The sequence below is a fragment of the Ovis canadensis genome, chromosome 14 (assembly GCF_042477335.2).
Source record: "Ovis canadensis isolate MfBH-ARS-UI-01 breed Bighorn chromosome 14, ARS-UI_OviCan_v2, whole genome shotgun sequence".
NCBI classification, from domain to species: Eukaryota; Metazoa; Chordata; class Mammalia; order Artiodactyla; family Bovidae; genus Ovis; species Ovis canadensis.
This window is the reverse complement of record NC_091258.1, coordinates 52,371,552-52,384,617: the sequence shown is the minus strand read 5'-3', so window position 1 is coordinate 52,384,617 and position 13,066 is coordinate 52,371,552. Positions and strand designations below refer to the sequence as shown.

Here is a 13,066-nt window from a genome sequence, read left to right as displayed (position 1 = left end):
GTGCACATGCACATGTGCGTGTGTGTGTGTGTAGTGTTCAATAATTTTGATAATTCTTTGGACCCACCCAGGTGAGAAAATATCAAATTTGAGGCCTAAGTGTTTCCTAGAAAGAATGTTAGAGATCATATACCTTATTTGTATTTTAACTTGCTCATTTAATATTTCTAAGGTAATATTCTCATTTAAAAAATCCAAACAATAACAAAAAGTCTCTTTTGTTCCTCTTGGCCACCACCCAGTTCCACTTTCCTCTCCTGAGATAGCCAATGTTAACTAGTTGGTACATATCCTTCCACTCCTCTTCTGTACAAATACATAAATATATGCAACTGTAACATTATAATATGTTGTTTAAAATAAATACATGATCTCACAATGTATATCTTCGCTTATTTTTTCACTTAAAATGTTTCACGATCTCTACTATCTATGTTTTACTCCGGCCCCTTTACCCAGTTCAGGAGAAGGCAATGGCAACCCACTCCAGTACTCTTGCCTGGAAAATCCCATGGATGGAGGAGGCTGGTAGGCTGCAGTCCATGGGGTCGCTAAGAGTCGGACACAACTGAGTGACTTCACTTTCACTTTTCACTTTCATGCATTGGAGAAGGGAATGGTAACCCATTCCAGTGTTCTTGCCTGGAGATCCCAGGAACTGGGGAGCCTGGTGGGCTGCTGTCTATGGGGTCGCACAGAGTCAGACACAACAGAAGCGGCTTAGTAGCAGCAGCTTCACCCAGTTCAAGCTCTTCATTTCACAGAAAAGGAAACTGAAGTCTAAAGTAGTAAAACGATTTTCCAAAGGCTTAATAGCAAGAGCCCAGCCAGTAGTACTTTCAAAATCGAACAAAAATCAGTGATTATTTACTGAACAAAGTTTGCAGAAACTAAAAAGGAACAAAATCTACTCAGAATCCAGTCTCTCCAGTTATTTTTTTTTCCTCTGTTCAGCTTTTGTCTGTATGCAGAACTACTTTTTTACATAGTTGTAATCAAAGCATAAATCAATTGGTGTCCTTTTTTTTTTTTTTTCTATTTTGGCCACACTGCAGGGCTTTGCAGCATGCGGCATCTTAGTTTCCTGCTCAGTGAAAGCCACGAATCCTAACTATCGAGCCACCAAAGAATTCCCTTTTTTCACTTAAGTTAATCAGATGTTCATATTACTATCAAGTCGACAAGTTAATTGGCAATGATTGGTGACCAAACAGTTCATCTAGTAGTCAAGCCCTCTTCCCGCTAAGCTGCTTCCCACTGTACTAACCCCCATCCTCTCATTCTTCACAGACTTGAAAGTCTAATTTCACTTTCCCCTAGATCCTGGTTCCGGTCCATTTCTCGTCCCCCTCAGAGGCATTTCTCAGCTCTTAAAGAGCTCCCCTCTCCATCCTGGCTCTCTAGGGGGAATCTCAATACTCTCCCGGACCTGGGTCGCCTCAGTGTTCCCCGAGGTTCCCAAGAGATAGTTTCACAAAGTCAGTTCCTGAGATCCAGGAGACGCGGGTCACAGATGGCCACGCTTCTGTGGGAACTCCCAGAATTGACTGGAGTAAGCGATTGTTGGGTCCTTGTGGGGTCAGGGTGTGGAGGCCGGGCCCAGTCCTATTCACGTGACCCGACCCCAGGGAGAGGAGTTTGTTTTCCCACCAGAGGGGGCGCTGGGAGTGACAGGCGGGGAGCCAGCCCCCTCCCCTTCGGGATACTCCTGGGCGTCGCTCTCCGACTAGGGGCCCTGACGTCATCTCTCCGCGCCGGGGGCGGGGCGCTCTTGACGCCATCTCCGGGCGCCCGGCTGGGGGGGCGCTGGGTGTGGGGCGGCTCCGGGGCCGGGGATGGCGGCGGCCGCTGTTGCGGCGGCTCCGGGACCAGCGGGAGGAGCCCGGGGAGCGCCGTGAGATGGGCCGGTGAGTGTCGCCTGGATTGAGGCCGCCGACCTCACTGGGGCCAAGCAGGCCTGGGGTTGGTCCTGTGAAGGAAGTGGCCCCCCAGAGTCCGTTGCCCCGCGGACCTAGGGAGCTAAAGAGGCCTCGCCTAGACCCCGGATCGCTTCTCACCGGCCTGGCCCAGAGAGCTGCCTCAGGTTCCTGCGCCCCCGCTGCTGTGTCCTGGCGGCCCGGGCTGTCCGAGTCCTCGGGGCGGGAAGGGGCCCCCAAACAAGGAAGCAGCGCCTGCGGGGCCTCGCCCTTACTCCTCTGCTTGAAAGGTCGACCCGCCACTCTCTAAACGCAGAATTCCCAATTTCGGGCCTTACCCCTTTTGGGGCAGTGATTGGGGGATCAAGGGAAGCCTTAGCCCATGTCTGTTCTAAGCTCCTAGCCCTCAGCGAATTCGAGTCTGGGGCTGGATTCAACCTCTTGATTCTGAGCTGTGCTGGCAGCTCCAGCAGCTCTCCGGAATGGTCCTTCTTTCCCGTTAGCTCCGTTAGGGCCACAGGCTGCGTCTTGCCCTGTGAAATCCTCATTGAGCCTCTTAAGAGGCTAACGTTTCAGATTCCAAAATGTGTTTTGCGTTGTGGGAACCTGGTGCATAGTCTTGGCTCTTTGTTACTCCCGCAGACCTTTTGCCTCTTTCAGTCCTTTTATTAGCCTCTGTTTGGCTAACCCCTCTGTGACCTAGAGGCAGGTTTTCTTTAATGTTTTAGTCATGAGAGGCAAGTTATCATTCTAGAATTGAAGATGTGACCCCATTTTCTGTTGGAAATGACAGAGAAAGCTAACAGCTTTTCAGTTACTGGAACTGCTGGCAAAGAAGGAATGCAAGACTTGTGCCCTCTGTGTATCTTTGTGTTTATGGAACGAAGAATTTGTCTTTCCATCTTGTTTTCCTGTTTCCTCCTTTTTTTTTTCCTTTTTTTTTTTTTTTTGATATATCTGCACGTTGCCGACCTTAAGGGAGAAATACCTTCATTTTGGTTTGAGGCTTGCAGTATTCTGTAGGACTTGGAAAGCACAATGGGTAGTATCAACAATTTCTACAAGTACTGGTCAATATTACTTTGTTTTCAGAGATTAAGGCTCTGGTCTTCAGTGCATAATGTTTCTGACAGGTGTAGATTCAGATGTTGACAGTTTAGCAGTTTTGTTTCCCATTGTTGCCGTACCTGAGGATGAAGGCAATACTTTCAGTTTCTGTCACACCTGATTCAGCACTTGCTACAAAGTTGTCACTTAGAAATTTACACACACACACACAGGAGCCTGTTTTTTTTTTTTTAACCCTGGAAATTTGTTAATAGGGCTTCCCTTTGAGTGACTCCCCCTTGACCTCATTTTCTGCCCCAGAAACATAAATAATTGTTCTTTTTCCTCCAGTGCCTCTTTTCTCATTTAAATAACTTCCACATCTATGTTTTCATTAGCCCAGAATAAAAGTGAAATCCGTGAGACTGATTTTTTTCCTGCTTCCCTTTGTTCACATGGGGACAGTGCTGAGTCTTCCACTTTGTGCATTTACCTGAAACTGGGATTGGAAATAAATGTAACCTTTGGTGGAATAGGTACAGGTAGAGAATGAAGAAGACGATGTTAAGGAAAACAGTAAAGTTTGACACTTGGAAATTTTTTTTCCCAGAAACGTCTTCCTACAAATTAGAATTTAATGTGTTGTTACCCCTAGAGGAGAGGCTGAGGCAGGAACTCCTGGACTTTAATGTCCTTGTGGCTTTAGAATTCGCTTTCTTCATGATCCTGGGGATCGTCAGAGGCTAGGCTCCCTCTTACTCGATTCCTGCTTCTGTCTTCTAGGCTCCCAAGCCAGTGGGGAGGACACTGCTTCTTATTACAACTTCTCAGAAGCACCACTGGAAGCTCAGGTAATAGAGGTGCTTTGGATACCTTGTTGCAGAAAAACATCTGGAATCAACAGTGGAAAAACAGAACAGAGTGTGATAATCATAGAAATATTTTTTCAGAGCCAAAGAACTGAAGCCTGATTGGAAGAAATAGGTGACAAATTTCATACGTGTCCAAGTATTCAGACCAAAATGATAAGTTGTGACAGTGGACAAAAGCGTGTATGAAAGGTGATAGGGAAAGGGGAGAGAGAACTTTCTTATGAATCGCATAGACCTAAGATAGCGATAAAGAGGCGTGTTTTGGGGAATGGAACCAGAATCTTAAGGAGTGGTGCCTGGAACCTCCCTACCAAAGAAAGGAGCCATTGGCAAAGGAAGAAAGAAAGGGAATGAGTGAAGAAGGCAAATTGAAGGTCCATTGGAGGAAAAGAAGTTTCACCAGACTAGGGAACACAAAGTCTGTGTGAGGTCAGAAGAGTTTTGTTGCTCTTTGAAGAAAAGGAGAAATAAATAAATTCTAGAAAATACTAGTACAGTCACTTTCCTCATAGGGCCCAAGTTTAAATGTAGTATTTTATGGGGCAAAGAAGATACTTATTTTCGTAACATACTTAAGGAACAGCATTTTTTTAAAAAAACAAGCAGACCTCAGGACCTATTGACACCTGGGTCCTTGGGGTAGTGGTGATATGAGGCAAAGGAGGTAAGGCCTGGGAGGGAGGAGGGGGGTAGGTGAGATCATAACCCCAATTAGGCTGGGGAAAGGAAGCAAGGATTAGCTCATACGTTCAGGAAAGAAGATAGCACAGTAGTGTTTGGTGACAAAAGGAGAAACTTAAGGACCCAGCAGCAAAGACCATGTGTTCAAATCCCCCTTAGGGGAAAAGACTCAAAATAGTCAGAGTTCGCATCAGAGACACAGCTAATCATGACGCTGTTGGTTTCCCTGGGGTCATGGACCAACAGGTTACGTTCCACATTTTTGAATGCTTGACCTTGTAGCTGTGTGGTTTTTGTGATTGTTTCTTTCATGCCCTTGGCTGGATGAGTAAGGGGGGTAGCATCCTTGTCTGCCCCTTTCTCATTCCTCTTTTTTTCCCAGCAGTCCCCTTGGTTCCATCTTCCTCCATGGATGCAGTTCCTGCTCTTCCATTTGACTTGGTTTACCCCTGGGTTACTGTTCTTTGCCTCTGATTTGTTCCCTAGCAGATGTGGGCGCCCCAGCCAACAGCACAGAGGGGTGCAGGGGAGCCACAGAGAAGCCCCTTCTGATGCCCCAAGGAGCAAGCCGACCCCTTCCAGGCTCCAGGAACACCACAAAGCAATATGAAACCTGTTCATGAGCGGAGTCAGGAATGCCTTCCACCAAAGAAACGAGACCTCCCCGTGACCAGCGAGGATATGGGGAGAACCACCAGCTGCTCAACTAACCACACACCCTCCAGTGATGCTTCTGAATGGTCCCGAGGGGTTGTGGTGGCCGGGCAGAGCCAGGCAGGAGCCAGAGTCAGCCTGGGGGGTGATGGAGCTGAGGCCATCACTGGTCTGACGGTGGACCAGTATGGCATGCTGTATAAGGTGGCTGTGCCACCTGCCACCTTCTCCCCAACTGGCCTCCCGTCTGTGGTGAACATGAGCCCCTTGCCCCCCACATTTAATGTAGCGTCTTCTCTGATTCAACATCCAGGAATCCACTATCCCCCAATCCACTATGCTCAGCTCCCGTCCACCTCTCTGCAGTTCATCGGGTCTCCGTACAGCCTTCCTTATGCCGTGCCACCTAATTTCCTCCCGAGTCCCCTCCTTTCTCCTTCTGCCAACCTTGCCACCTCTCACCTTCCACACTTTGTGCCATATGCCTCACTCCTGGCAGAAGGAGCCACTCCTCCCCCGCAGGCTTCATCCCCAGCCCACTCGTTCAGCAAAGCCCCCTCTGCCAGCTCCCCGCCTGGGCAGTTGCCACATCACTCGAGTACTCAGCCACTGGACCTCGCTCCAGGCCGGATGCCCATTTATTATCAAATGTCCAGGCTCCCTGCTGGGTACACCTTGCATGAAACTGCCCCTGCAGGTGCCAGCCCAGTTCTTACTCCTCAGGAGGGCCAGCCTGCTCTGGAAGCAGCCGCTGCCAATGGACAGAGACCGCGAGATCGGAATTTAGTGAGACGGGAAAGCGAAGCCCTTGACTCCCCTGGCAGCAAGGGCGAGGGCCAGGGGCTGGCGCCAGTGGCCGAATGCGTGGTGGATGGGCAGTTGTTTTCAGGTTCTCAGTCTGCACGGGTGGAGGTGGCAGTGCCAGCACACCGAGGGACCCCAGACACGGACCTTGAGGTCCAGCGGGTGGTGGGTGCTTTAGCGTCTCAGGACTACCGGGCGGTGGCAGCTCAGAGGAAGGATGAGCCCAGTCCCCTCAACCTGTCCCACCATAACCCCGACCACCAGGGCGGGGGGCGAGGGCCAGCCAGGAGCGCCACCGAGACGGCCGAGAGAAACCAGGCCCGAGGGGTCTCCCCTCACTCCCACCAGGAACCCCTGAAGCATAGACCTTTCCCCAAAGCAGTGGTTGTAGCCAATGGCAATCTGGTGCCCGCTGGAACTGACCCAGGCCTGCTGCCTGTGGGTTCGGAGATCCTGGTGGCATCAAGTTTGGACATACAGGCCAGAGCCCCCTTCCCAGACAAGGAGTCGACGCCACCCCCCGTGACCTCTTCCCATTTGCCCTCCCATTTCATGAAGGGCGCCATCATCCAGCTGGCTACCGGGGAGCTGAAGCGGGTGGAGGACCTCCAGACACAGGATTTTGTGCGCAGTGCCGAAGTGAGCGGGGGGCTGAAGATTGACTCAAGCACAGTTGTGGACATTCAGGAGAGCCAGTGGCCTGGATTTGTCATGCTGCACTTCGTGGTGGGTGAGCAGCAGAGCAAAGTGAGCATCGAGGTGCCCCCTGAGCACCCCTTCTTCGTCTATGGCCAGGGCTGGTCCTCCTGCAGCCCCGGGCGGACTGCACAACTCTTCTCTCTGCCCTGCCATCGGCTCCAGGTGGGAGATGTCTGCATCTCTATCAGTTTACAAAGCTTGAACAGTAACTCAGTCTCTCAGTCCAGCTGTGCTCCCACAGGCCAGCTGGGTCCTCCCCGAGAAAGACCTGAGAGGACAGTCCTGGGACCCCGAGAGCAATGTGACAGTGATGGGAAAAGCCAGCCGTCAGGCGAGGGCTCCCGGTCGGTAGAGCCCTCGCAGCCAGAGCCTGGTGCTCAGGCCTGCTGGTCGGCTCCGAGCTTCCAAAGATACAGCACGCAAGGGGAGGAGGCGCGGGCTGCACTGCTCCGTCCCTCTTTCATTCCGCAGGAGGTGAAGCTGTCTATCGAAGGGCGCTCTAATGCGGGGAAATGAACTTATCCCAGACCTGGCCTGGGGCTCCACCCCAGAGCTGGGCCTCACCGTGAGCGAGCAGAGCAGAGGATTTGCACATGCCGAGCAGGGGGTAGCTCTCTGGGCAATGAGGTTGGTGGGGAAGAGGCGGCACGAAGGCAGCCTCCTGAGGCAGGGTCTGTTACCTGTCACCCCATGGCATCCTTTCAGAACAGCCCCCACTGGGGTGCTGGGATGGGGAGCAGCAGGCCTGGGCCAAGGAAGGAAGGGGGTGCATGCAGGATAAGAAACATTCCAAATATCAGGGCCCCCTGTTCTTTCCTCTTCATCCCTGGCTCCTGCAAGGAGAGAGTCAGGCTTTGGGAGCAGGTGGCAGAGGGAGGGAGCAAAGAAAGAGCCAAAAATGATGATCCACAGCTTATAGTAGCAGTTCAGCTGTCTGAAGTTTTTTTTTTTCCTTTTTTTGTGATGGGAGGGCAGGAGGCCCCATGGTTGGAAGTAAGAGGGTTCCCACCCAGAACTCTTCTTTTGAGAGCTGTGCACTTTAAAGGGTAGTTTTGTTACAGATGTTGGAGGCTGGGTTTTTTTGCAGGGGACTCTGCATGACCCTCTGCTCCAGCCATTTCCCGTCTCTCCCCATCGTTCCTCCCACAAGGCTTCTAGCATCCCACCAGGAGAGAGAAGCCCCTCCAAGGCTCAGAGTGGAGACCTACCTTGGTGGGGACCCAGTTGCGGGATATGAGGAGAAAGACCTGATGGCCAGACTGACCAGGCTCTAGGCAGAGCTTCTGGAAGGGCGCTGACTTAACAAAGCCCCTCCTACTCAGTGTGCCAGACCCACTTTGAAATTGTCCTGAATCTTGAGTTGGTAATGGCGACTTTCAAAAGAGCCAATGGACCCTTTGCCCAAGGCCCCTACGCCCGCTCCTCTGTCTGTCTTTGTTGTGCCTAAGTGCCTGCGCTGCCCCCGCCCTCTGCTGACCTAACCTGTCTGCTTGGTGTCTTGACCTGGGCCTGATTTTTAGCTGCATTGCCATTCCCTTTCTACAAAACTGGTTTTGTCCACTCTGACCAAGACCTCTAGTTTTTGGTGTGTAGGGGGTCTCTCTGGTTTCCCTTTCAGTTATTCTCTAGTTTTAAAAACTCAGAGTCATGTCCCCTCGTCTCCTGTAGTTGAACTGTTTGGCGGGGAAACAAGAATGGAACTATGCCCTGGGTCGGGGCCAGTATCAGTGGCTGGGCAGTGCCTATCCTTAGGTTTTTAGAGAGTCCCTCCCACCTTACTCCACTCCCTCTCCCAGCATTTGGGCTTCCCTAAGCCGTCTCCTCCCACAGCCAGCTCTAAGGTGTTGGGATAGTCTTTTTTTTTTTTTTTTTTAATTTTGTCCATGGGATTTTAGTTCCTCAAATCAGGGACTGAACCTGGATCCTCAGCAGTGAAAGCATGGAGTCCTAACCACTGGACCACCAGGGAATTCCCTGGGATACTCTTGATAATATTTCAATACCTGAAAAGTCTCCTAGATTTCATTTCGTGGTGGACTATTCCTCTGCAAAGAGTTTTTTCGATCTTAGTTGCATGTGCCCCCGTGTCTTAAGCCCATTTTTTTCTTCATGACTTTTAGCATTAGCTTGGACTGGGATTCCAGTGGATGTTGAGAATTAGGCTTCCCCCATCAGCTTTCAGGTGGGTGGGTGGATGTTCTGTTTGTATGGGGGGTCTTTAGACTCTTGAAACAACTCAGGGTATTGTCCACTCAGTTCTCTGGTGAGGCTTCTCCCAGGATATGACCCTGGCCTTTCAAGATGGACTGGCCGAGGCCTGGCCTGTCATCCGGAGTCCCAAACGTCTGAGGTCTGAAACCTCTGCTCTGTCAAAGACTTTAGGCAAGTCTTGTGACCTCTCTCTTTCACTTCCTCCCCAGCTGCCAAATGGGGATAAATAATCTTACCTACCTCCTGGGGGGAGGGGGAGTTCTGAGAATGGATTCATTCTTAGTGTTCAGGTGCTAAAGGTTGTTCTCCTGGGGGAACAAAGTGACTGAGACCGGCTTGTTTGCTCCAAGCCCTACACTCCACGGTTTCATTCCTTGCAAGCAGTTTCCTGGTCAGTCAGCTTCTGGAGGCCTGTCCAAAGGAAACTGCTGACCTGATCACTTCAGTCTCCGGTTCACCTCAGAACCAAACACCAGCCATGTCTGGTGAACACTCACCCTTGTACACGTTTGGGATCATGTCCTTTCGCTTCTCTGTCCCCGTTCTCTCTCAATGCTGCTTTCTCTGGCTTGTCTCTACACTGGGGCCCTGTGGGGCTGAGTCTTGAGGAATCCTCTCAGAGGAGGCCTCCAAAGAGAGCCTCATTTCTGGCTGCTCCACAAGCAATTCATTCCCAGTTTCTCATACCCAGGTTTCTCGGAAACCTCCTTTCTCATTAGGAAGGCTCATCCACTGAACATAGTGACAGGCACACCATAAACACTCAAGAAGTACCCACCACAGATACCAACCGAGCTTCTTATGGGAGCAAACCTCTGTCTAACCAGATACACGCCAAGTAGTTTAAATACAAAAACCCCTCACTGCCTAGCCTGGTAACTTCACTTAATTCTGGAAAGAGAAAATCTTGTGCACCTTGGTGAGCTGGGTCCTGAGCTTTCTGCTGCTGTTCCTCTTCTGCATCTTGCTGGTAAGGCAATACCAGCACTTCCCCTGATACTGTGCCATGCATATGTAATATATTGATCACTTGACTTTGCTGAGCTGCAGAGGTGTCTTGTGTAAAGTATGGTCTCCAGGGAAAGAAGCCCTGTGCTCTAGATCCTGGTCAGAGCACTGGCATTCCCCTTACCTTTTCCCTCTGGTTCAGTCTTTTCTTCCAGGCATGAGGAATGAATAATCTATGGTGTGTCCATTCTTCCTTGTGAAGATTTCATAAGTGTTATTATAAGAGACCTAAGAACATTTTGAAAGAGTGAGTGTTTTGGTGGCAAGCTGTCAGCTTTAGGGGGTAATGGGCAGTTGGAGAAGGCCAGTGTCAGGGGTAGGACATCCTAGAGGTTAGACATAGAAAGGAAGATGGCTAACTCGGGTGTTAAACAGAAATGCCTACACCGGTTTGGGAGTAGGGGGACCAGGTGAAGGACAAGTAAGACATCCAAGTCTTGGATAACCATTTCTATCAAGATTAATGTACAAGGAAGGGGTTTGGCATGGGGGAAGGGGAAACTGGGAGGTCAGAGCTGAGCACGGTCGCCCAGCAAGGAGGGGCGGCCAGTAGGTCTGAACTGACCCTTCTGTACTCTTGGTTCAGTTGGTTGTCACATCAGGGGCTTTGGTCTGTGCTGCTTTGCCACTGCTGCTGTCTACTCACTGTCCTGCCTGCTGCCCTTCACAGCACTCTTTCTGTGTCTTTGGCCATATAGGTGAGACCCAGGCATCCTGTGCATCCTTACCTGTGCAAGGGTTACTTTGTAGCAAAGTCATGTTGAGTAGGGATGGTATGAAATGCTGCTGGTGGGCTGGTGAATCCAAAGGGATGTGGCTTCAGTGCGTCTTGGGAGCCCTTTGGCTCCAAATATCTGACTCTTGAAGAAGAAACAAATGGGTCCTGTAAGTGGTGTTTTCTGTGTATTCACTTCTTTCCTTTATAATACCTTTTATCCTGTTTTAAAAGTTAAATGATGGGGAACCAGGTTAGGACCTGTGTCAACATCCCAGGGAGGTTCATCTGGCTCCAGTTAAATGGATTCTGGGGTTGGGGGAGGGTTTGAAATAGACCCTCAGGTGGGGTTTAGTTTTATTTTTACCACTGGGCACCATAGAATATGCACGGGGTGGTGGTATGATTTCAGCCTGCAAGATGCAGGCATGTTGAAAAGTTGAGTGATCACACTGGAGATAAAGGGTAGACATGAGTTGACTGGGAAAGGGCTTGGGTCTGTTGGAGTAAAGACAACCTGGTTGATTGAATTGGCTGCGGGAGATTTCAGTTACAGTCTTAAAGCAAATAGTGCAGTGGCCAAGTTTTAGGGAGACTTCTTGGCCTCTGAGGCTAAGTTTACTAAACCACACTGAAGCTACAGTACTTTCCAGATGGGAAGAAGTGTACACTACAGTTGAAGATCTGAACCATGCAAGGTTGGATGTTGACCAGGAACCTATTAGCCCTTTACTGGGAAGCCTTCACCCTCCAGCTTCCCTGGGATAGACAGGGCCTCCCGCATTATGCAATAATAAAAAACGCATCTGGGTCTTTGCAGCTGTCAGTTGCTCTTTCAACTCTAGGATCCATCTTTGGGCCACACGTCTGATCTGGGCCTAGGATGTTGCTGGCCCTTGAGATGCTAGAGTCCACTGCACTCTCTCCTTACCTTCAGACTGTGCACAGTGCCTGGGGCAGAAGGAGGAGAAGTGGTGCGGTGTGCCCTGCTGAGCCTCCCCAGCAGGAACAGTAGTAATAAATGCACTTTTCACACTAAGGTTTCTTTATTAGTTCTCCTATTAAGCCTAGATCCTCCCCTGGTAGACTGCCAACTCAAAAGTCTGTGTGATTCCCCCAAGCCATTCTACTGCAAATGCCCAGCAGTGAAAATGGCCTCAAATTGAGTTCCTGTCTGCAGTGTGTGTGGCGGCAGCCCATGTGCCTTTACCTATTGTCAAACTTGCAAGCATTTATTTTGGTCTTTATGACTGTCATGGGGACTGAGATTCTTCAAAGAGAGAGAGCGTGTGTGCGAGTGTGAACGAGCTGCTGACACAGTGGTTTTACATCCACTCCCCACACAGGGAGTTTGCACATAGTTGTGAGCTACGAGTGGTTAGTGCATCACTGAGGTTGCTAAAGGGAGGGTTCATCTCTCATTTGCTTGACACTCACATTCAAGAGAAGCTTGTGTTGGGGAAGAGACTGACAGTACGCTTGGCAAACTTAAAGTATTAAAAATAAGGCTGTCCCCTACAACCCCCCACCCCCACCCCACACACACACAGGATCCCTGTAGCCAAAACAGTGTATGTTCCAGCTGCAGAGAGCAGACTGCTCTCAGCTTGCACAGCACCTTAGGGGAGGGAAGAATATATGGGTAGGGAGTGGGGTGGAGAAGGGAGGATGGGGATGTTGTCATCCAGGTGGCTTTAGGGTCCTGAGGAGTAGTAGAGGACGGAACTGGGGAGGTCTGATGGATGGATCTGATTTGTGTAGGAGTTCCCTGTAGATAAATTACTGATCCCCCAACTACTATCCCCAGTATGTAATGGCTAAATTAATATGTAATCAACTGCATTGTATCTAAAGCCTTAGAACTAGTCAGGTGCTCCCCCCACCCAATACCATTTCTTACCCTCTAATCCTACCTGATCTTTAACAAAGCATTAATAATTCTAAGGATAATCTCTATTTTGTTGTGCTTTTTTGTAACTGTTTTAAATAAATCAATTTGTACTGTATATTTGTACTTTTGTGAGATCCTTTTTGCTGTTTTACCATTTTAAGTCTCTGTACTTGGCTACACACAGATTGTATTTTTATTGTTAATGCTCTTCTTATGGATACCTGCATTTAACTTGTGGACTATGTAAACACAATATATATCAATATCTATATATCTATATATCTATCTATATAAACTACTAGCTTTTCCTTTTGGTGTTTGCGCCTTCTTCATATCCCAGCCTTAGATGGTGGCCCTTGGGTGGGGGACCGAAGCCCTGTGTGGCAGAGCTTGAACTGGAGAGCAAGTGGCACCCATCTTTATGTGGTGGGCTTGGGGCAGGTTGTGTGAGATAGTCCTGAACCGTGGTCTACACGTTCTGTGGTATCTCAGGGACCCAGAAGTCTACCTGGAGACTCAGATGCTGTACTAGCACAACCACAAGGACCTGTAGATGCCCTCACTGTTG

General features: G+C 49.7%; 1 protein-coding gene across 2 annotated transcripts; it reads left to right on the top strand.

Annotated features, from left to right (window-relative positions):
* Positions 1-1,767: 1,767 nt before the first annotated feature.
* On the top strand, positions 1,768-12,613 carry ATXN1L (ataxin 1 like). 2 transcript variants are annotated; one of them, XM_069550293.1, is made up of 3 exons: positions 1,768-1,907; positions 3,747-3,814; positions 5,003-12,613. In XM_069550293.1, the coding sequence occupies exon 3, from the start codon at positions 5,123-5,125 to the stop codon at positions 7,187-7,189; it is 2,067 nt and encodes a 688-aa protein (XP_069406394.1). In that variant the 5' UTR covers positions 1,768-1,907; positions 3,747-3,814; positions 5,003-5,122; the 3' UTR covers positions 7,190-12,613. The 2 variants fall into 2 exon arrangements, with proteins under 2 accessions (XP_069406394.1, XP_069406393.1); XM_069550292.1 differs by having other exon boundaries at positions 1,774-1,907; positions 5,006-12,613.
* The last annotated feature ends 453 nt before the right edge of the window (positions 12,614-13,066 follow it).

Bases quoted from the DNA above. Each gene is read 5' to 3' on its own strand.
- ATXN1L (XM_069550293.1), top strand. From the start codon at position 5,123: ATGAAACCTGTTCATGAGCGGAGTCAGGAATGCCTTCCACCAAAGAAA.